The sequence below is a fragment of the Schistocerca gregaria genome, chromosome 3 (genome assembly GCF_023897955.1).
Source record: "Schistocerca gregaria isolate iqSchGreg1 chromosome 3, iqSchGreg1.2, whole genome shotgun sequence".
Taxonomy (NCBI): domain Eukaryota; kingdom Metazoa; phylum Arthropoda; class Insecta; order Orthoptera; family Acrididae; genus Schistocerca; species Schistocerca gregaria.
The window spans coordinates 287,548,283-287,572,795 of record NC_064922.1 but is presented as its reverse complement, the minus strand read 5'-3'; the positions used below and the strand labels follow the sequence as shown (position 1 = coordinate 287,572,795).

At 42.9% G+C, this 24,513-nt stretch overlaps 1 protein-coding gene across 1 annotated transcript in view; it reads left to right on the top strand.

Moving 5' to 3' along the window:
- The window catches only part of LOC126355345 (uncharacterized), a 708,215-nt gene that overhangs the window by 384,478 nt on the left and 299,224 nt on the right, over window positions 1-24,513 (top strand). Inside the window, exon 9 of the mRNA XM_050005639.1 lies at window positions 14,727-14,929. Coding sequence (XP_049861596.1) covers window positions 14,727-14,929 — 203 coding nt within the window. The remainder of the gene's footprint in view (window positions 1-14,726; window positions 14,930-24,513) is intronic.

Below are 24,513 nucleotides of genomic sequence, written 5' to 3'. Positions count from 1 at the left end.
GAAAATAAAGGAAGTAGGTTACAGTACACTTTTTCGCCCACTGCTTGAATACTGCTCAGCAGTGTGGGATCCGTACCAGATAGGGTTGATCGAAGAGATAGAGAAGATCCAACGGAGAGCAGCGCGCTTCGTTACAGGATCATTTAGTAATCGCGAAAGCGTTACGGATATGATAAATAAACTCCAGTGGAAGACTCTGCAGGAGAGACGCTCAGTAGCTCGGTACGGGCCCTTGTTGAAGTTTCGAGAACATACCTGCACCGAGGAGTCAAGCTGTATATTGTTCCCTCCTACGTATATCTCGCGAAGAGACCATGAGGATAAAATCAGAGAGATTACAACCCACACAGAGCCATACCGAGAATCCTTCTTTCCTCGAACAATACGAGACTGGAATAGAAGGGAGAACCGATAGAGGTACTCAAGGTACCCTCTGCCAGCACACCGTCAGGTGGTTTGCGGAGTATGGATGTAGATGTAGATTTAGATGTAGATGCCTTCATGCAAGAATGTTTGCGGTTGCCTACGGAACCATGATAGTACGCAGGCATGCACCTCTTCATCCGAAGCAAATCGACAGCCATGAATATCTTTCTTCAGGCCTCCAAAGATATGCAAATCGTATGGGGAGAGTCTAGGACTGTATGGAGGATGTGTAAGGGCGCGCACATGTGTTGAAGATGTTATTTCGAGTATGCTGCAGAAGTTTCTCTGGGAAGCCCTTTCACATGTTTCTCGCAGTCCCGATCTCTCCCTATGAAATATACGTAGTTTTGGAGCCCTGCAGGAACATATTCGTGTTCCTCGATCTGCATCGGACGAAGAGCTACACGCCTGCGTATAATCATGTTCCCATGGACAGCCGCAAACATTCTTCCGTGAAGGCACTGGCCCTAATTGTCTCATAATCGAATAAATGTATTGGTAGGTACGGCGATTACTTTTGAAATAGTAAAGAGTTTATTTTCATCTGTCTCGAATTCGATTCACTGCCCCTTGTATAGTGAGATCTAAAGGCTAAGGGCTTTAATTTTTGCTAATGTGCGAACAGCATAAATCAAATATTATTTTACGAAGAGTATATCACTAAGGGTTCATCAAGGTAACAGTCGATAAAAAGAAAAAAAATTGAACGCGTCTATTTGGCACGAGTCAACCCTAGCCAAGTTAGTTATTTTTAACCATCATCAGTGCCACCTAGTTGATGGCTCCAAGCTCTGCTCTATGACCTCTTTTGAGTCCACGCTTACTCATCTACAAGACTTGCTGAGAAAAACGGGGAACTACCTAAACAGAATCCGACGCCCACGCACGGGAATGCATTTTTGTCTGTCTTCTGTACCGCGTTAAGTAACTTCCTTGATCACGTAGGATCATCTAATCCTAACTTCAAAAATTCACAAATGAAAACGCCATCTCCGCGCCGGAGCATACCCCCTTGAGATCTGCCGGCCTGCTACTAGGTTTTGAAGCTCCAAACTGCTCCGCGAAATCATTCGACATTCAGGCCTGTCAGCCAGTTAAACTGAGCAGCCCAATGTAGACATTTCCATGGGTTTCCGTAAGGTGCTGCTTTCTGACAAGACCTTTAGAGCTCACTCTGCAAAGAGTGTTGAAAACAGCGGCCGTCCTGGAGAAACTACTTGCCCTTAAACTCCATCTAGTTGGCTCCGACCACCACCCTTTTAGGACGATTACGGAAAACCAGTCCACAACCTTCAGGCGTAACAAGATCTTCCTTACCCTCTAGCTACGGACACTGGCTGAGGTAAATACAAAAGCAGACAGAGCTAGCGCGAATGCTAACCAGAAAATGAGATTTTGCAAATATGCGGCGTACTTACAAGGGAAACCCGCCGAGGTACCCCCCTCCCCCAACCTCAGATTCAGACGGGTCCCGAGTTCGATTCTCGACAGGGTCAGGGATTTCCACCTGCCTCGAGATGACTGGGTGTTTGTGTTGTCCTCATCATTTCATCATCGTTCATGAAAGTGGCGAATTTGGAATGAGTAAAGATTGGGAATTTGTAAGGGCGCTGATAACCGCGCAGTTGAGGGCCCCACAAATCAAACATCATCATCATCATCCCTCAGATTCAGTTGTAAGAGGTCCCAGTGGACAGCCCGTCAAAAACTGAACACAGATAAACATGAAAACAGGGTAAAGGTGTGCTGCACTGTAAAGAAAAAAGGCAAAATAGAAACAGCCGGAAAGAGCAAAGGCGTCCAACATAAGTGGTGACGGTGTTGGACTGCCAAACGAGCGAACCGTGTTTAAACCTCGCTCGTGCCATTTTTTTCGCCTTCGCTGTATTCAAATTTGTTCCTGTGTCGTGGGCTAACGTCCGCTTGCAACAGCGACGTGTAAGGTAGGGACCTTACCATGAATTTCAGTTTGAAGACGAAAAATGACAATGTTAAATTAAATGTAGATGGCACCTCTATAGACTGTGTAACAAATGCAAAATTTCTAGGAATGAATATTGATTCTCAGTTGAAGTGGTGTGAACACACAAAGGTACTTGCAAACACAATGTCATCAGCATGTTATGCCCTTTGAATCCTATCATCAGTGTGTAACATGTAGCGTCTTTTAGTTACATATTATTCATACATACCTTCAATTCTTAGATCTGGCATTCTTTTTTGAGGAACAAACGCACAAGATATGAACACAATTTTGAAACTCCAGAAAAGAGCCAAAAGAATAATAACCAGAACTACTAGTCTAGCTCAATGCAAAGATCTGTTCAAAACATGGAGATTTTAACTGCTCCATGTGAAACCATTTACCAATCAGTGGCATACATCAAAAATAACATTGGTAATTACTGCACAAACAGCTCTGTCCATGACCATGCAACAAGAGATAGACTCAACTTACATTTACCAAGAAAAAATAAACATGAAACCCAAAACAGCATTATCTACCAAGAAACAAAACTGTACAATAAATTACCAAAAGAGATTAAAGAAATTGCAAAAATACACTTGTTTAAAAAGGCAGCTAAAAAGTAACTGTTGTGCAATACATTATATACATTGAAGAATTACTTAGACAAAACAGAGTAGGGGTTTGATAAAAAATGTTTTACAAATAAAAAAATAATAATAATGATTATAAAACATCCAATATTCCACATAACACCTCCACTATTTTCCTTCTTCTTTCCTTTCTAGAGATACTTACCCCCAAGCTATACACCTCTTCCTCTTTCTGAGCCCAACGTCTCACTCATTATGGAGGGATGCTGACTCAGTTTCTCAGGATAGCAAACGCGAAGTTGTGGTACAGAAAATGGCCCAGAGATCACCAGTGTGTGTGTGTGTGTCTAGTTAGTGAAGTGCTATGAAACAATGTGTGTATGGAGTGTGCAGTGACTGATAGTAAGATGTAAGTGAACAGTGTGGCATTACATTATTTAATAAGTTACTTGTAAAAAAGTGTTGTATATCTGGAGCAATTCTAATGATTGTCTTTAACTAGAAGTCTGTAATATATGTGTATCCGAATTAGCTTATTTTAAATTGATCTAAACTTGTAAATACTTTGACATGGCCTATATCCCTGTAAAAAGTGATCTACGAATGAATAAAGCTGCTTCTGCTACTACTACTACTATTACTACTACTACTACTACTAATCTATTAGCAGCTGAAAGGAAGTGGCTTTCGAATGGGAACCCCAAACGTTTGATGACAAGAAGACAAATCAACCGAATCCTGCACGCAGACATATCAAGTAAGAAATGAAGAAGTTTTCAATATAATGTATGGGAATCGAAAATTTGTGCAAGAATGTTTTCAAAAGAAGGGAAAGGCAAATGGGATGAATTATGCGGAAAGAAGGCATAGTTAATTTATCGCTGAAGGGAGCACAAGAAGGAGACAAAATAACGAGCAGGAAAGACTAAAGTATGTAAAACAGCTTATAGACGATGTTGGGTGTAAGAGTCTGAAACGCGTCAGCTGCCTCCCTTTACATTAAAAGAGTAAAAGTATGAGACATAATGAGAGATATAACCGACATCTGCAGGCCGATGCCATGTTTATCTAGCTCTTTTTCTGCTATTAACTGTTACAGCAGTCCGCTAGCAACTTTCATAATGTCGCCAGTTGGCAGTCTCCGTACCTTTACTTCTCTGAATAGATATGGTGATAGCTGGCCAGAGATATCAAGCGTCTTTAGTTGCAGAATATGGCAGGGTCCCGTATTTTGCGATTGCCTCGCACGCTCAATATTATTGACACAATAATACTGTGCAATTTTATGACCGATAAGCTTCAGTTAAAAATTTACCTTCATAGCGAACATTTCGGTGCTCGACGATGTCGCACGTATTGTAATTGAGCTGTTTGCCTTGCAGTAAGTAACAACTGTTGCAAACGAAATAAAACCATGGCTTACTGATTACTGACTGCAATACACATTATCTTCTGTCAGTGCCGTGACAACTGTTGCAGGATAAACAGACGTGTACGCTCACTTAAAAGCTGATTTTATTTGTCAATGCTTAGGACTGCTAAGAATATAACAAATAATTCTGCCTACTTTCATCAAACCACGATCTTCAGTTTCCTATGCTGTTATGAACAACGAGATATCTGGCGTTTCCTGATCAGTCAGGAATTTCACTTCACAAAGTGCCACGTGGTACTTTCATACACGTCTTTAAGCCAGCTGTCACGTCTATTGTCTTTTACTTTTTTCAGTTCTACCGGAAGTTCGTTCGGAGAGAACTGAATTTTCCACCTTGTTGGCAGTAACTGCCGCATATTGCGCAGTACCACTCTTGCACGGCACAATATACTGAGCGAGAGTTACTGCTTTTAAAGGTCTGCAACAATCTTCAAAATATTGCGCAAACCGTCAATACCTATCTCATACAATCAATATTGTTGCCAAATACTCAGTTCTTCGCAATAAATATTGAGCGTTTGAGGGCCTGTTATGTTATGGGTGGATTGGTTCTGTCCTGTTGACATCAAGTCTGAACTGACCTTTGTCGTCCCCGGTTGTAAACAAGGTCAGTATTTTATCCTTGATGTCCTCGTATTTATTACGACCATTTCCTTTTATTTTTCTGTCTAAAATGAGGTAGGTACAAATCTTTTTCATTATGTGTGTGTGTGTGTGTGTGTGTGTGTGTGTGTGTGTGTGTGTGTGTGTGTGTGTGTGTTTGTGTGTGTGTCTGTGTGAATTCCTAAAGGACCAAACTGCTCAGGTCATTGGTCCCTAGACGAACACACTACTTAAATTAAGGTAAACTAACTTATGCTGAGAACAACACACACATCCATGCCCGAGAGAGGACTCGAACCTTAGGTTGCAGGGGCTGCGCAATCCATGACATGGCGCCATAGACCACGCGGCCACTCCGCGCCGCTTGTTTTCATCTGGCTCAGTCTTGTACAAGAGATTTGAATTCTTAAATCTTAATTCTCAGTACCATTGATTGTTTTCCATGTTCCGGGTGATCAAAAAGTAGGTATAAACTTGAAAACTGAACAAATCACGGAATAATGTAAATAGAGAGGTACAAATTGACACACAAGCTTGAAATGACATGGGGTTTTATTAGAATCAAAAAATACAAAAGTTTAAAAAATGTCCGACAGATGGCGCTTCATCTGATCAGAATAACAATAATTAGCATAACAAAGTAAGACAAAGCAAAGATGATGTTCTTTACAGGAAATGCTCAATATACCTACCATCATTCCTCGACAATAGCTGCAGTCGAGGAATAATGTTGTGAACAGGACTGTAAAGCATATCCGGAGTTATGGTGAGGCATTGGCGTTGGATGTTGTCTTTCAGATTCCTTAGAGATGTCGATCGATCACGATACCCTTAGGACTTCAGGTAACCCAAAATCCAATAATCGCACGGACTTAGGTCTGGGGAGCTGGGAGGCCAAGCATGACGAAAGTGGTGGGTGAGCACACGATCATCACCAAACGACGCGCGCAAGAGATCATTCACGCGTCGAGCAATATGAGGTGGTTCTAATAAAACCCCATATCATTCCAAGCATGTGTGTCTATTTTTACCTCTCTATCTACATTATTCCGTGGTTTATTAAGTTTTTAAATTTATACTGACTTTTTGATCACCCGGTATTTCTCCTGTGTGCAGTCCGGTATCTTGCCTTCTTCCTTTTGCCTTACGGTATTCAGTCCATCATTCATATTAGGCTTCATATTTAAAAAATTAATTCCGCATCCACTGACGAGAGATCCTGCAGTAAGTGCTATCGGTATGTGATATATGTAATCTGTCTTTCGACTGTTTGATGCGATTCTCCACATTTTCCTACTTCGTGGTAATTTTTTCATATCTAAGCAACTTACAAAAGGCCATTTGACAAGTGCGAAAGGGTCTCCATTTTATTCAATACCCTAAGAAAAATATGTTCATGCGATCGTTTTTCACGTACGTAACTACGAAGATCATTTATTTTAATTATTGACCCTGACGTACAAGGTCAGCGTATGGGCCCTCTGTATATTTAATTTATTCATTTGGATCAGTTATCGTTACGCTTTCAATAAACTACTGGAGGTGAAGTAATCTCAATATTTATTCATTCTAATAATGCACGCGCCAGTTTCACTGACTCAATAATAATTTTGAGACCATATACTCACTGGACATAAAAAAAAACCATCATACCTTTCACAATAACTCAAACTAATCACTCGTATTTGGGACCGGAGGACCCAGATATTGAGAGGATAGTTGCTTGTCCAATCGTTTCGTACGGAAAGGTTATAAGATACCTTCGAGTACTAAGGAACTATCTTGTTAGAGGTTATTAATGTACAAAGAAAATTCATAACATAAGTTATTGACAAAAATTGCTTGATCGAGAAAATGTATACACACAAACACATCAATCAATACTTAGAAGACAATACATACAGCCTATTTACCTTATCCATCGTGGCTTGATTTCTTTCTAATTGTCAGTTATCGTCAGAAACACTTGCATTTTTTCTTTTTATATGAGCTGACATTTTCACTGTCAAAATTATTTTTAAATAAAAACTATTTCATAAATTTACGTTCGTATTTACGCAAAATATAAGCTTTTCACATCTCCTAGGTACTGTAAAACCTAATTTTTTTCTATTTTACATATTTAGTTACTTTTATGGAAGAACGCTGCTCGGAATAATATCGACGTCCTCATGGAATCTTGTCAAAGTGTAATGAAAACAAAGCAAACAATCAAGTAAATATTAAGAAGACAAAAAAGAACGTAATCGACTGCTATAACGTAAGTGGCCGGGCGCGGAAATGAATCGTTAACTATCGATGTTAGGAGCAACGACTCTCTCTCTCTCTCTCTCTCTCTCTCTCTCTCTCTCTCTCTTTCTCTCTCTCTCTCCCCACCACATACCTGCGGCAGTGTCAAAACGACGACTCCCTTTTCCGTTCTGTTCAGTTACGTTGAAGCTCTGTGTCAATTCTGCCATTTTAAATGCGTTGTGCATCTTGCTCATTATTTTTACATTCCCGTTCCGTTCCGTCAAGTGTGGATCGTGCTCAAGACGAACTACTTAGCCATCCACATGGTGAGGAGGGTGAGCTGTGTTGTGCTTCGGAGAGAAACAGAAAGAGCAATTCAAAAAATACGAAACAGCATCCTTTAGAGTCCATGTTACAGGGTTGTCATACAATCCTGACCCATTTCTTAAAAATAATGCACCTATTTACACAGCACGCCATTTACGTAACTTTGCTGTCACCTTATGGATACATTTTCATAGCGCTTCAGCGTGGCGTCTGGTCTCTTCAAAGCAATGCGCCTATCGAGGACGGGAAGACCGGAATACATTCCGAAGCATATCTACTGAAATAGCTGATGCTGCATTCCTGCTTACCTTTGTTTTGTACACCTTTTACTTTATGTACCCTCAAGTGTTGTTGTTGTTGTGGTCTTCAGTCCTGAGACTAGTTTGATGCAGTTTTCCATGCTACTCTATCCTGCGCAAGCTGCTTCATCTCCCAGTACGTACTGCTAAGTTTATTCATCTCTTGGTCTCTGTCTACGATTTTTACCCTCCACGCTGCCCTCCAATACTAAATTGGTGATCTATTGATGCCTCAGAACAAGTCCCACCAACCAATCCCCTCTTCTAGTCACGTTGTGCCACAAACTTCTTTTCTCCCCAATCCTATTCAATAGCTCCTCATTAGTCATGTGATCTATCCATCTAATCTTCAGCATTCTTCTGTAGCACCACATTTCGAAAGTTTCTATTCTCTTCTTGTCTAAATTATTTATCGTCCATGTTTCACTTCCATACAAATACTTTTAGAAACGACTTCCTGACTCTTAAATCTATACTCGATGTTAACAAATTTCTCTTCTTCAGAAACACGTTCCTTGCCATTGCCAGTCTACATTTTATATCCTCTCTACTTCGACCATCATCGGTTATTTTGCTCCCCAAATAACAAAACTCCTTTACTGCTTTAAGTGTCTCATTTCCCAATCTAGTTCCCTCAGCATCACTTAATTCGACTACATTCCATTACCCTCGTTTTGCTTTTGTTGATATTCGTCTTATATCCTCCTTTCAAGACACTGACGATTCCGTTCAACTGCTCTTCCAAGTCCTTTGCCGTCTCTGACAGAATTACAATGTCATCGTCGAACCTTAAAGTTTTTATTTCTTCTCCATGGATTTTAATACCTACTCTGAATTTTTCTTTTGTTTCCTTTATTGCTTGCTCAATATACATATTGAATAACATCGGGGAGAGGCTACAACCCTGTCTCACTCTTATACCAACCACTGCTTCCCTTTCATGTTGGAACACGTGAGGCAATACTGACCCTATGGCTTATCTTAGAAGATAGATTAAGAAAAGGCAAACCTACATTTCTAGCATTTGTAGACTTGGAGAAAGCTTTGGACAATGCTGACTGGAATACTCTCTTTCAAATTCTGAAGGTGACAGGGGTAAAATACAGAGTGCGAAAGGCTGTTTACAATTTGTACAGAAACCCTCAAGTGAAAAGATGTACAGGAAAACAAGATGAACCGTCTGCCGAGCACTTTAAATATGATTTGCAGAGTAGTGAAGCAGATGTAGATATAGGTGGTGCCTCCGATGTAGATACATGTGCCATAGAATCCCAGATTAATTTCTGGAATCTGGAGCAGACTTCTAAGAGGATAAGTCAATGAAGTGATGCTCGGTATAAGCCCGGATCACAGTTTCTCATCTGCCATTTACGCTCTTCTGTTTAGTGGCCTCTCGTCTATTCAAGACAGCTTTCCACTGCCTCCCGAGAGGACGAACCCTCACGTTCTTCCGTGGAGAAGCCTTTAGTCTACTCAACGCTGCTTACGACTGCTTTCAGAGAGGGCGAAGCATGGCGGAGTAACAAGCGAGAAGTGTATCTTGCCAGCGCTCGAGTCGCTGCCACGCTGGGAATGTGACGGCGAGGTACTCGTGCAACGGCGAGGGAATGTGCCCATGGTGGCTGCGTAGCACCATAGAACGGCTTTCCGGGCGATGTGGCCCTGCCAACCCGAGAGCTGTTCTTTGTGGAGGGCAAAGCAGTCGTGCAAACAAACTGTCTGGAATATCACTCGCCGGGGACATCGTGAAGGCGGAACGAATATCGTCATTCTGTGACACACAGCTTCTCCTGAAGGGTGAGCTTTCACGAACTCACATCGAACCCCGTAGTGCTACCACAGGGACTAACGAGGAGAACACGCCAAGTGCCATAAACCGATTTCCCAAGAACTTCGGTCAGTGGAAGAGGTGTCAAAATGAGCGAATGCGTGTCTCGGCCGATTCTGAAAAAACGACGGTCAAAATTTTCGAGGTATTTTAGAGGTACTTTGCAAGCTGTGTTCTACAGGCGAGAAACGCGAACTCCCAGCCACAAGGACGGAGTTCAGATAACGTCTCAACGTAAGTATAGGCAGAGGAAGTGCTCTCAATTACTGAACGCTGAGTACTCAACGACGAATTGCAACCCAGAGGTGAAGTCTAGAATCGTTTTGGTTTGCAACGGTTCAGTGCCTAACTGTTCTAACTATAAGCTCTCCTGTCTGTACCAACAAAGCTGATATCGAGCGACCGACACACACTGGCGTTCACAACGGAAGATTAAGTCTCTCCACCGCTGGCTTCCCAACAAGGCTCAGCTCCGCACCATCGTAATTCCGAAAACGAATCATCTTCTCCAAACCACTGAATATTTTCCCTCTCTATAGATTGTTCCGAACGCCAATCAGGCATATTTTAGTCTTTTGTTATCTAGCGCGGAAAGTTTGCGAGGAAAAACCTATACTCGTACAATCCTACGCGTCTGACTAAAAATCCTTGGAAATAACCCAGCCTACGTGATTTCCGAGATGCTGCTTTTTACTTCCTCCCACCTGCGTCTAAGATTTTCAGCGTTCGGAAGTATTATCCGGTTATCCTTCTGGCCCCTACTACAATAGCGGCCGGTCGTCACCCTATTGTTCTCGAGAGCTCAGGTGCCATACGTCCGTCTAGCTACTTCCTGTGTTTAAGCAGGGCCAACACCTGTAAGGGCCCAGAACTTGAGCAGTGCCTGCCGTTTCATCTCCACTGGCGTTCCAACCTCTACTAGTATATGCAGTCATTCATTACGCCGTTTTTATAATTAAGAACTCCGTCACATTTCATGCAATAAGCGTTAACAATTATTTACAAAACGTACGTGACAATGTCAGTCTTCTTTATATATTCATAATTACGATGTACAACCTGTCAAATAATACCTAATGTGGTTGTAGATTACGGCAAAGTATGTGGATAAGTGCTTGTAAGGTGCTAAATTATAGCCACCTTACATTTTAACAGCGTGTTTGTCCATCTTTGGAATGCAGTACAATGTTGAAGAGGAATGGACGTCTCTAAAAAGGGCCATCACAGAAGTTTGGAAGGAAAACATAGGTACAAAGAAGGTACCTGCGAAAAAACCGTGGGTAACACAAGAAATACTTCAGTTGATTGACGAAAGGAGGAAGTACAAACATGTTCCGGGAAAATCAGTAATACAGAAATACAAGTTGCTGAGGAATGAAATAAATAGGAAGTGCAGGGAAGCTAAGACGAAATGGCTGCAGGAAAAATGTGAAGACTTCGAAAAAGATATGATTGTTGGAAGGACAGACTCAGCATACAGGAAAGTCAAAACAACCTTTGGTGACATTAAAAGCAATGGTGGTAACATTACGAGTACAACGGGAATTCCACTGTTAAATGCAGAGGAGAGAGCAGATAGGTGGAATGAATACATTGAAAGTCTCTATGAGGGTGAAGATTTGCCTGATGTGATAGAAGAAGAAACAGGAGTCGATTTAGAAGAGATAGGGGATCCAGTATTAGAATCGGAATTTAAAAGAGCTTTGGAGGACTTACGGTCAAATAAGGCAGAAGGGATAGACAACATTCCATCAGAATTTCTAAAATCATTAGGGGAAGTGGCAACAAAACGACTATTCACGTTGGTGTGTAGAATATATGAGTCTGGCGACATACCATCTGACTTTCGGAAAAGCATCATCCACGCAATTCCGAAGACGGCAAGAGCTGACAAGTGCGAGAATTATCGCACAATCAGCTTAACAGCTTATGCATCGAAGCTGCTTACAAGAATAATATACAGAAGAATGGAAAAGAAAATTGAGAATGCGCTAGGTGACGATCAGTTTGGCTTTAGGAAAAGTAAAAGCACGAAAGAGGCAATTCTGACGTTACGGCTAATAATGGAAGCAAGGCTAAAGAAAAATCAAGACACGTTCATAGGATTTGTCAACCTGGAAAAAGCGTTCGACAATATAAAATGGTGCAAGCTGTTCGAGATACTGAAAAAAGTAGGGGTAAGCTATAGGGAGAGACGGGTCATATACAATACGTACAACAACCAAGAGGGAATAATAAGAGTGGACGATCAAGAACAAAGTGCTCGTATTAAGAAGGGAGTAAGACAAGGCTGAAGCCTTTCGCCCTACTCTTCAATCTGTACATCGAGGAAGCAATGATGGAAATAAAAGAAAGGTTCAGGAGTGGAATTAAAATACAAGGTGGAAGGATACCAATGATACGATTCGCGGATGACATTGCTATCCTGAGTGAAAGTGAAGAAGAATTAAATGATCTGCTGAACGTAATGAACAGTCTAATGAGTATACAGTATGATTTGAGAGTAAATCGGACAAAGACGAAGGTAATGAGAAGTAGTAGAAATGAGAACAGCGAGAAATTTAACATCAGGATTGATGGTCACGAAGTCAATGAAGTTAAGGAATTCTGCTGCCTAGGCAGTAAAATAACCAACGACGGACGGAGCAAGGGGGACATCAAAAGCAGACTCGCTATGGCAAAAAAGGCATTTCTGGCCAAGAGAAGTCTACTAATATCAAATATCGGCCTTAATTTGAGGAAGAAATTTCTGATGATGTACGTCTGGAGTACAGCATTGTATGGTAGTGAAACATGGACTGTGGGAGAACCGGAACAGAAGAGAATCGAAGCATTTGAGATGTGGTGCTATAGACGAATGTTGAAAATTAGGTGGACTGATAAGGTAAGGAATGAGGAGGTTCTATGCAGAATCGGAGAGGAAAGGAATATGTGGAAAACACTGATAAGGAGAAGGGACAGGACATTTGCTAAGACATGAGGGAATGACTTCCATGGTACTAGAGGGTTGCAAGTGCTACTCTGAGATGAAGAGGTTAGCACAGGAAAGGAATTCGTGGCGGGCCGCATCAAACCAGTCAGTAGACTGATGACCAAAAAAAAAAAAAAAAGAAAAGAAAACGGTAGCTATGTTCGTAGTATGTGTTGCACAAATCTTTCGTAAATGTCCACGCACACAATTCCCGTTTACAGGCCGGTAGTTCTCAGTTTCTGGGTGCGCAGGGGATGCCCGATAGCGTCCCAGATGTGTTCCATCGATCTCAGATCAGCAGAATACGTTAACCAGGACATCAACTTGAGTTCGCTGTGATATTACTCAGTTCACAATAGCACTAGTCTAGCCGACACGATCTGCTATCCTGATGGAAGATGCCATCACCGTTGCGGAAAACATCTTGCTTGAAGGGACGCAAGTAACCTTCAGTAACATATATGTAAGTCACAGATGTTCTTGTGCCTTCAATTACAACCGCAGGGCTCCAGTAGAGTAATACTGCTCCCTATCCCCCTCTGAAATTCGTTGTATGCTTCGAGCAGTTGTACACCAGAATGATTGCATATGTGGACACGACCATTGGCTTGATACCAAAAGGAACAGTAATCCACAGACCAAACGACACATTGTCATTGACTCACGATGCAGTCTCTATGATCCCGTTCCCACTACCTTCAAAGCTGAATATGTCATTTTATCAGTTACTGGAAAACGTGAGTGTCACTTGCTGCAGAGCCTCATGTCCAACAACTTGCACTGAACGATATGCTTCAAAACACTTGTGCCTGTTCCAGCATTGTACTCTGTCATCAGGTCTGCTACAGATGGCCGCCTAGCCTGCTTTACAGAGCAGGCAAGCATCTGACCTCCACGCTCTGTTATGAAGATTGTATGCCTTACGCCTTATCTCCCACTCGTCGCCTCACCGTGCTTCAGTCAGTACACATGTTCACCATAACAGCACACAAATAGTCGATCAGCTTCCTTCCCAGGCAATCTGCTCTTTGTTAATGTTATACCGGAGCCAGGGTAGCCCCTGAGGGCCGGCAACCCATATTACACCACAGAGGACGAGGTTGTCTATCCCAAGGCGTACCAAAAGCACCATGGTGAACACCGGCTATTTACATACTAGATAAGGGAAGCAGACATTCCGAGCACTGCTTCCTGCAGGGGGAGGTCGAGCCACGGCCTGAAGGAAGTATCACTACGCCAAAACCTGATTGGCTGAAGACAGCTATTTAGGGACTAGAACCAGCCCCCATGTTCAGTTCACTCCGGATGCCGACCTCGTGTACTGCGACCATTGAAGATAACGTCTTCGTCTCTGAATTGGCCTGTTACGTGTGTGTGTGTGTGTGTGTGTGTGTGTGTGTGTGTGTGTGTGTGTGTGTGTGTTACCACGAAGCTTAGTCGAAAATTAAAAGTGTACTTCTGTTTGCCTCGATTAGGAGACTTTTACTGGCATCGTTTTTGTTACCTTTCGTTTGTTGTTCAGTCATCAAGCTTGTGAACTTACAGCAATAAAAGTTGTGTTTGTGAAAAATTGCGAATTGTCGGTCACAACAGTTAATATAGCTTCTGTCAGTGGATTTTCCCTTTTACTGCCCGTATCATCACTAAAGTCATTTCCATTCATCTCTTCACGCTTATACACTGAGGTGTACATTGGGGTTGTGTTTCATGAAATGGACTAGATCGTCTGGTCCAACTGAACTGATCATTGACTGGAAATGATTACGTTGGGCTACTTGGGTACTATTTGGGCCTGCCGTTGTGGCCGAACGGTTCTAGGCGCTTCAGTCTGGAACCGCTCGATCGCCACCGTCGCAGGTTCGAATCCTGCCTCGAGCATGGATGTATGTGATGTCCTTAGGTTAGATAGGTTTAAGTAATTCAAAGTTCTAGGGGACTGATGGCTTCTGATGTTAAGTCCCATAGTGGGCAGAGCCATTTGATTTGTCTCATCAGTGTACTTGGTGTGAGATGCATACAGAATGTGTTTGTGTGTGTTGTTGACAGGTGCAGCTACGACTACCTGCAGATCCTGGAGCCAGTGGGGAACAGTAACAGCAGCGTAGCCACGCGACGCCTCTGCGGGGACTGGAGCTCTCGCCTCAAGAAGCTGCGCTACGTCAGCCAGGGCCCCGCCCTGCAGCTCAGGTTCTTCTCCGACTACTCGCACCACTACAGCGGCTACAAGGCGCGAATCTCCATGGAACAAGGTCTGCACATGAAGTTTTTGTTAACAACTGTATATTGAAACTGTCGCAGCTCATTATTTTATACTTCTCTCTCTCTCTCTCTCTCTCTCTCTCTCTCTCTCTCTCTCCGTCCCTCCCTCCCTCCCTCTCTCTCTCTCTCTCTCTCTCTCTCTCTCTCTCTCTCTCTCTCTCTCTCTCTCTCTCTCTCTCTCTCTCTCTCTCTCTCTCTCCCTCTTTCTCTCTTATAAAACACACACACACACTTGAACGGAAGCGCGCGCACTCTCACTTACTTAAAACTCTAATTTATTCACTCTCTGTCCGCCCCCGGCAGCTAAGCCGGCACGGTAGCTCAGCGTGTTCGGTCAGAGGGCTAGCTGCCCTCTGTAATAAAAAAACTGAGTTAATGGATCAACAACGAACTGAAACGGGTGTCTTTCGACGTCCGCCCAGAGCAGATACAAAAAAAAAAAAAAAAAAAACGTGGTGAGCGCGACAGATTGTCAATCCAATGGACCCGGGTTCCGTTACCGGCTGGGTCGGAGATTTTCGCCACTCAGGGACTGGGTGTTGTGTTGTACTAATCATCATCATTTCATCCCCATCGACGCGCCAGTCGCCAAAGTGGCGTCAAATCGAAAGACTTGCACCCGGCCATTGGTCTACCCGACGGGAGACCCTAATCACACGACATTCACCCTCTATTTGATCCAATCTCATTCAGTCACACCGTAATTTACTCAAATGTCGCACTCGTTCATTTGGCCTCTCATTCACTTATTCATTCACTTCACCTCTCACTCACTCAACTGGACACGCAAGTCGCCGAAGTGTCGTCAACTCGAAATACTTGCACCAGGTGACCGGTCTTTACGACGGGAGGCCCTAGCCACACGTCATTTCCATTTACTCGCACAACAACTCATTAAGTCATGTTCCCTCTCACTTATTCAGTCTCTCGTTCACGCTTCCGCTTACTCAGCCGTGCACTCGCTCAAATTCTAACTTACTAAACCCCTCATTTAATCACTCTCTCCCTCGCTGGAATTCATAACTCATATTCTCACACAACCAGTCTCTCTCACTCTATCAGCCTGCCCTTTTCACTTACTCATTCGCCTACCTAGTCTGTCACACATTCACTGATTCACTCATTCACTGTCTGTTACTTTGTTTTCCTCTGGTAACTCAATAAAACTCTCAGTATCTCTTGTCTCCATACCTGAAATAATCTTCTGTATCTATGTGCTATGTTTTGGCGATACTAGTAACAGTACCAGGTTGTTATAATTAAACTACCAAACTTGGCAGCATTAATGTACAGAGCAAGGGTTGCATGATTCCCATGCGTCACAGCGCCACCGTCCAATTACAACTATGGCACCACATGCCGTTATCATTCATCATGATTCATAGTCTCTGTTGTGGTTGGCAGGAGAGCCAACACAGGGTTACTAAAGGAGGCCGAAATGCACGCGTCTCAGCTCACGCGGGCTGGCGTGAGGTCTGGAACACGACAAGGGAATTAGAATTGAGTAAAACGGACGTAGCTGGTAGAATACTTAACTTTAATCCATTAATGACGAACATCGCTCTTAACATTACATGATTCACAGTATCAATCGTAACTGATAATGACGCCTTGCTAGGTCGTAGCAAATAACGTAGCTGAAGGCTATGTTAACTATCGTCTCGGCAAATGATAGCGTAGAAGTCAGTGAACCATCGCTAGCAAAGTCGGCAGTACAACCGTGGCGAGTGCTAGAAAGATTCTAGACCTGCCGTTTGGCGGCGCTCGGCCTGCAATCACTGATAGTGGCGACATGCGGGTCCCACGTATACTACCGGACCGCGGCCGATTTAAAGGCTACCACCTAGCAAGTGTGGTGTCTGGCGGTGACACCACAGTCTCTCACTCCTGTCCAGCCGCACTGCACTTGTTGACGTGCCACCGTGGGCTTGGACAAACGGAGCAGGACATTACTGGTGAGACTATATTATCAAAACAATAGTAATGCTGGAGCTGCACTTCGAGACTATCGCCGACTGAAAGGATTACGGAGGGGCCCTCTTTCTCCACCTACTGTGCGGAGCGTGGCGAAGAAATTCGAATCAACTGGAGAACTGGACGTCGCTCCGGGAAGAGGGCGACGGCCGGTTGCACGACAAGTGATTGATGAAATCGCTGTTGCTGTGGCAGAAAACACTGCGCGCAGTTCCCGATCGTCAGACAGTGTGGTTGCTGTGTCACGACAGTTGAACATCCAGTGGACCACTGTACGGAAGATGCTTCGAACCATTATCATGTACAAGATCGGTACAAGATCACCTGCTTCTCCGAAACACATTTGGAAACAATAGAATTATCAGCCGATCGTTTTCAAATGCTTGGCTGGACAGGGTTTACCAGGGAAACATTCACACATGTGCTGTTCTGAAGTGTAGCATATCAATAGAGGAAGCCAGGATACCTAAGGACATGTTTTCTTTTGCTGCTGCTGTGCAGAATGCAATCCTGAGCTTTCAGACTCTTCTGGACACTGATGGGCCACTTTTCTAGCAGTAATGGTACCGGTATGTTATGGTATGACTTGTCGTAGCAGCACATTAAAAGTGTTTCAATTGAACTGATTCATTTCTTCCCCATGTTCTGCAAATTAACGCTACCGATTTTGGTACTCGTACGGTAATTAGTTTCCGTGTTCTAACATGTTAAATAGGGAATGTTTAATTATAACCATCCGGTATTTTACCGAAAAATTCTTTTCCATATTCCATACGTGGTCAAGTAGAGCTCAGTTGACAGCTTGTTACATACACCTTTAACATCATACCTTTTACCACGATCAGTTTCGACTTAACTAGGTCATCTTCAAAAACTGTTTGTTTACTACCTGAATGAGAACATTCTGCCACATTAGCTGTCATTGAATGGATTAAATATTCCTTAACTTTGATTTCATTACAATGCAGTTTAGGCTGTTTTGCCGTTTGCAGACGATTGACTGAAATACAGACCAGACGTAATGTATTTCAAATACTACATATAAATCAAACATTAGTTTTTGAGTCGAAAGCATGAGAGGACATAATGCCTCACGTATCAAACAGACATACTGAAGGTATAGTTGAAGCACACAACAGTGTCCAATAAAATTAAACATATGTCAAAAGCGGACATACAACAAGGAAAACATTATATAATAAAATAGTTTACAAATCGCCGCATTACAGAAATAACACCAAGTATTTATCGAATAGCAGTGACTTAGTGTACCGACTGGAAGTGTAAGAGTGTACTAGACTTTTTCCTCATGGTCAGTTGGTCAGACATAAATCTGCGCGTCAACATATGACCTATGTGTCGTTTAAATAATTTTCTATAAACCCTTTTACCCTAATAAAGTGACACAGTACAACCTACGAAAGGAACAAGGGGAAGAGAGATTAGGGTTCCTGTATTGTGTGAACAGGGTACATAGTCTGGCCATTTGTACATCTTCTTTGAAGATAGAAAAAACCGGTATGGTCGTAACTACAGTTGCTATGATGGGAGAAAACATTATTTCACTTCAGTAACAACCTTGTTTTACACAGATACGGAAGGCAGAAAATTATCTGTATGCATAATGTCGTATTTATTTAGATTAAACTGATGTTTCACTAAAAGTTTGCTACATGCTTATTTTTGAATCCATACTTATCTACAAATAATGTGATTTGTGTAAGCGGACAGGTAAATGTTCCTTTATGTTTTTTGATCTTTTTATCCATAGGTTCATCCACTGCTGTTATTAAGAACGAAGAAAGTATGTGTTCTTGTAGTTTTTTTCACTTTCTCCATGATGAAATGTAGGTAACTATATATTTAAAAACAAACTTTTGTTAATTTTTTGGAGAAATACATACAGAAGCAGTTTCTGTCTTCATTCGTACCAACAGTAGTAAAGAAAAACTTCAATATAACAGATGAAAAGGTAAACAGACAAGAAGACTTAAATCAGGCTCCTTATTAGTTTCATACAATTATATATGTTACAACCAGAATTAGATAAAGGTGACGGTAAAACTAGTACGTTAAAAGAACATGCAGGCTAGTCTCCACACGCATTTCTCTTTGTTATTCTTAGAAACCGTAGCGATAAGAATAACTGCATAAAAAGAAAATCAATAATAACAAAACGGCGGAAGACAGGTGCCCACACAGAGCTACCCCAAACTGCATTGGTAGAATTTCAGAGGTTTTTCGGGAATATTTTCACAGAATTTTATGTGAGAAACTCATGGTGTCCGGTGGCTTGGCTAGTTACAATTTAAGATCGTTTCGTTTGATTTCTTACCTATATTTACCTCTGCAGCCGTACTGCCCTTAATGTATTTGCACAATAGCACAAATGTCGACGGTAAAGGCTCTGCATCTTGTACAGACACAAACTTGTTCCATTCACTGACGGTACCTTTTGCCGACGATATGTTTTCCCACTTTATTCTGCACCATTACGCTTGCTTTCAGTATTGCTGGCATCTGACTCGATTTTTTCGGTGCTGTTAGTTGTACCACAGTCTAATAAATACAGTTACGACACTCTCTCGTGGGGAAGTTGTTACCGTTTGACAGCTGGGGCGACGCTAGCGCTCCAAGCGGTGAGAAAGCACTCACATTGGTGTAAGGATAACGTTCGTTTTTAATTGTTCTCAACTTAATTAATGAAATAGTTGTCATAATTATGCGTTCCGTACGTTAGTAAACTACCAAAAAACATGATTAATCATCAAATACATGTAAAACCAGCCGAATGACACTAATTGAATGACATAAGCTACAGCCTATTTAGGAAAAAATACTTTCAAGTATGTGCATATTTGCTACTAACACCGCTGAAAGAAAATAACATGAACATTTATTCCATGCATGCGAAGCCCATAGTGCTGTTGTTATCTGTTGTTGTTATCACAGACACTCTACTCGACACTTAAACATTTTTATGGAGTCTAATGATTTGTCCATTCTTACATTTCACTCTGCTTTCTAATACAAGGATAATTTTTGTAAATGTAATTAGTTTTGCTTCAAAAATGAATGTGTTGAAAACTAGTTCCATTTATGGCTCAAATTTAGCAACAATTGTAGAACTGGTTTACCCTACGTTGGAAAACAGTTTTATTGCTTTTGACGATTTTTGTGTGGTTTTTCCTTAAGCTACAGCTCACACATTAAACAATGTAGGTATTACATTCCACGTAGGATTCTTATGTTTCAAATTCATTGTTTTGGCTGAAAGTGTAGGGAACAAACCTCCACTTTGTTGAGTATATCTAGATATATACTCCGCTATTCACCAAGCGGTGTGCGGCGGAGGGCACAATTCGCGCCAAAGTCATATTTCTCCCCCACTGTTCCACTCGCGGATCGCACGAGGGAGAAACGACTGCCTCATCGCCTCAGTACGAGCTCTAATTTCCCTTATCTTTGAAATATGATATTTTCTAGTCTTACATTAAAGGGGATTCTCGCCTTGCTATACACAGTAGGTTACACTTACTAATATTAAGAGATAACTGCCAATCATTATACCATGCATTTATTTATGCAAATCCCGATTGATTTTGTTCACAACTTTCGTGTGATACCATTTTCCTGTAGACTACAGCATCATCGGTAAACAGTCTAATGCCGCTGTCAATACCATCAACCAGATCGTTTATGTAAATCGTAAAAAGCAGAGGACCTATTACGCTGCCCTGGGGCACACCTGAAGTTACGCTTTCCACTCAACTGCTTATGCCATCAGATAGACCGTGAGCGCGCACTTCTTGAAGCAAGCGACAGTGCGGAACTGGGTCGAACGCCATTCGAAAGTCGAGAAATATGGCATCAGCCTGGGAGCCAGTGTCTAGAGCCTGTTGTATATCATGAACAAAGAGGGCCAGCTCTGTCTCGCATGACTGCTGTTTCCCAAAACCGCGCTGGTTTCTGCAGATGAGCTTCTGAGAGTCTACGAAGCTCATTATGTCTGAACACAAAATATGTTCCATGATTCTACAACAAATCGACGTCAGTCAAATTGGCCGGTAATTATGTGCATCCGAATTTCTACCCTTTTTATGGATTGCTATGTCCTGGGCCTTCTTCCAGTTCCGTGGAACTTTCCGCTGTTCCAATGACCTCTGATATATGATGGATAAGAATAGTTCTATATTTGTAGCATAGTCAACATATAATCTTACGGGGATACCGTCTGGGCCAGATGCCTTCCTGGCGTCTAAGAATCTTTACCGTTTTACAATCCCAGATACACTAAACACTATGTCAGCTATCCCTCCGTTTGGTCCATAATTGAAAGGGGGAATAGTGCCGCAGTCCTCTACCATAAACGAGTTATTGAAAGCTAGGTTTAGAATTTCGGCCTTCTGTTTATCGTCGTCCGTTACATTGCCCGTACTGTCAGCAAGAGAAAGTATTGAATTATTTGTAGCGTTCACAGATTTCACGTACGACCAAAATTTTCTGAAGTTATTTGTAGAATCTGCAGATAAAATATTGCTTTCAAATCCATTAAAAGAATCTGTCAATGACCTTTTGACAGTTGCTTTCATTTCGCATAATTTCTGTTTGTCAACGGGGCCGTGACTACGTTTAAAACGACTGTGCAAAATTCTCTGCATTCTCAGAAACTTCCTAATATGTTTGTTGTACCAATGTGGATCCTTTCCCTCCCCTATATTTTTGCTAGGCACGTACTTCTCTAGCACATGGAGGACAATACCTTTAAATACCAACCAAAGGTTCTCAACATCTTTGTGTCCCGAGGTGCGTCTTTCTGCAAAGTGTCAGGTCTTCCGGTGTTTACCAACAATGTTTTGATGTTAAAGGAAAACGACGTTACTCGATAAATAACCGTACGTTACAAGAGAATCGTAAATGATGCGTCATGTAATGTACCGTTTCGTACGTTCCAGGATTCTTACGAAACTAATGTATGACAAATGTTGTATCTTTTTGCAGTTATTGTCGATTTTTATGGCACTACATAGATTCCCTGTTGTAATACCTATGTTGCAGATCAGTAGAAATGTTAGTATTCGTACTTATCAGATCCCACGAATGTTATTTTAGACTGTGGTTATACGCAGCAGTATGGATAGGCTCACTGAAATGTGTCTCGTGTTAGAATGCAGTGAAAGACCTGCACTGCAATATTAGTCGAGCTGTTACAACAGCAACGACAATTACACTCATAAATTAAGGTTAATGCTGAAATGGTAAAACAACGCTCTGGTGGGCGGTTTGCGGGTTTAAATTACCTAGGGGTATAACCATGCGGTGCATTTGACCTGCGGTCGTCGCACGGTGGTGCTGGCAGCAGTCCACATATGCAGAAGTGTGTTGGTGCATGTCAGAGTATGGTGCAGCGAGTAAGTGTGCAGACGTTTTCAGATGAGCTAATGGAGACTGTGTGTTGAAAATGGCTCAAAGAACACATATTGACGACGTTATGAGGGGTAGAATACTAGGGCAACTGAAGGATGGTCAAACACAGCAAGTCGTAGCACGGCTGTGTGCCACAAAGTGTGATCTCTATAGCAATGATTCCAGTAGACAGAAAACGACTTCAGGCGCTACAGTACGGGACGTCCACAGTGTACAACACCACAAGAAGACCGATATCTCACCACCAGGGCCCGCAGACGGCCACGGAGTACTGCAGGTAGCCTTGCTGGGGACCTTACTGCAGCCACTGGAACCGTTCTCTACAGACACACAGTCTACAGACGACTGAACAGACATGGTGTATTCGCCCGGAGACCAGCAAGGAGCATTACACTGACCCATGGTCACAGGAGAGCCCGTAAAGTCTGGTGTCAAGAACACAGTATGTGGTCATTGGAACAGTGGTCCCAGGTTATGGTCACGGACGAGTCCAGGTATAGTCTGAAAAGTGATTCTCGCCGGGTTTTTATCTGGCGTGAAACAGGAACCAGATACCAACCCCTTAATGTCCTTGAAAGAGACCTGTATGCAGGTCGTGGTTTGATGGTGTGGGGTGGGGTGGGATTATGATTGGTGAACGTACACCCATGCATGTCTTTGACAGAGTAACTGTAACAGGTGTATCGTGACATCATTTTGCACCAGTATATCCGTCATTTCAGGGGTGCAGTGGGTCCCATCTTCCTCCTGATGGATGATAATGCACGGCTCCCCGGAGCTGACATCGTGGAGGAGTACCTTGACACAACTGATATCAGGCGAATGGAGCACGTCTGGGATGCTCTCGGTCGACGTATCGCTGCACGTCTGCAAACCCCTACCACAGTTAAGGAGCTCTGACAAGCACTGGTTCAAGAATGCACCAAAGCAGCTGCTCGACCATCTGATCCAGAGCATGCCAACCCGTTGTGCGGCCTGTGTACTTGTGCATGGTGATCAAGTCCCATACTGATGTCGGGGTACATGCGCAGGAAACAGTGGCGTTTTGAGGGACATGTGTTTCGGAACGGTTTTCTCAACTTATCACCAATACCGTGGACTTACAGATCTGTGTCGTGTGTGTTCCCTATGTGCCTATGCTATTAGCGCAAGATTTGTGTAGTGCCACGTTGTGTGGCACCACATTCTGCAATTATCCTGCACTTATGAGCATGAGTCTAGATAGCACGATTTTGCAATCTGACTATGGTTGCATTATTACACCATAATGAGCCACATGAGGTGACGACTACCAAAATAGTCGGAAAAGTCTCTGAAACGTCGATGGATTTGGGTTCATATTGTAGACCAAAACGAGTCGACCATTATTAGCCGTAAGGATGAAATTCCATAATCAGTTAGGACCCCCAGGCTAACATTCAGAAAGCGGGAAAACCACTCAAATATACACGGTCCATTCATATCAATACGGCCAACGCCTGTGTTCGGCGTCAGCGTGCAATGACCACTCATGGACGGTAGGTGGCAGCATTAGAAATGCAGTATATATAAGCGTGTCGGTGGAACGCGGGAAACAGTGCAGTCGTTGTTTACTGTAGTTTGTAAACCGTTCGCGTGCCGCCATGTTTAAAGTGTACGGTGCATGGCAAATAGGCACCATTCAGAACAGGCGCCGAGTTAATTGTGGTGCACCACGAATCGTAGATGACGGGGGTGAACGACCGCTGCGGATATGCGTACGATCGCATAGACGTGTTGACCAACTGACCGCACAGATCAACCAGGAGGCTGCCAACAGTGTCTCCTTAACGACCGTTCGGTGAACGTTGCAGCGTATGGGCCACCGCAGCAGGCGCCAGGTTCGTGCACCCATGCTGAATGCTGGTCCTAGGCGATGAAGGCTGGAATTTACATGTCAGTACCGAGTGCGATTCCGGGCGGGGTCAGGGATTTTCTCTGGCTCGTGATGGCTGGGTGTTGTGTGATGTCCTTAGGTTAGTTAGGTTTAAGTAGTTCTAAGTTCTAGGGGACTGATGACCATGGATGTAAAGTCCCTTAGTGCTCAGAGCCATTTGAACCATTTTCGTCCACTGAGTGGCGATAGGTGGCCTCTTCTGATGAATCACGTTTTACGCTCCATCGGACAGATGGCCCTTAGCGTACACATCGTGGG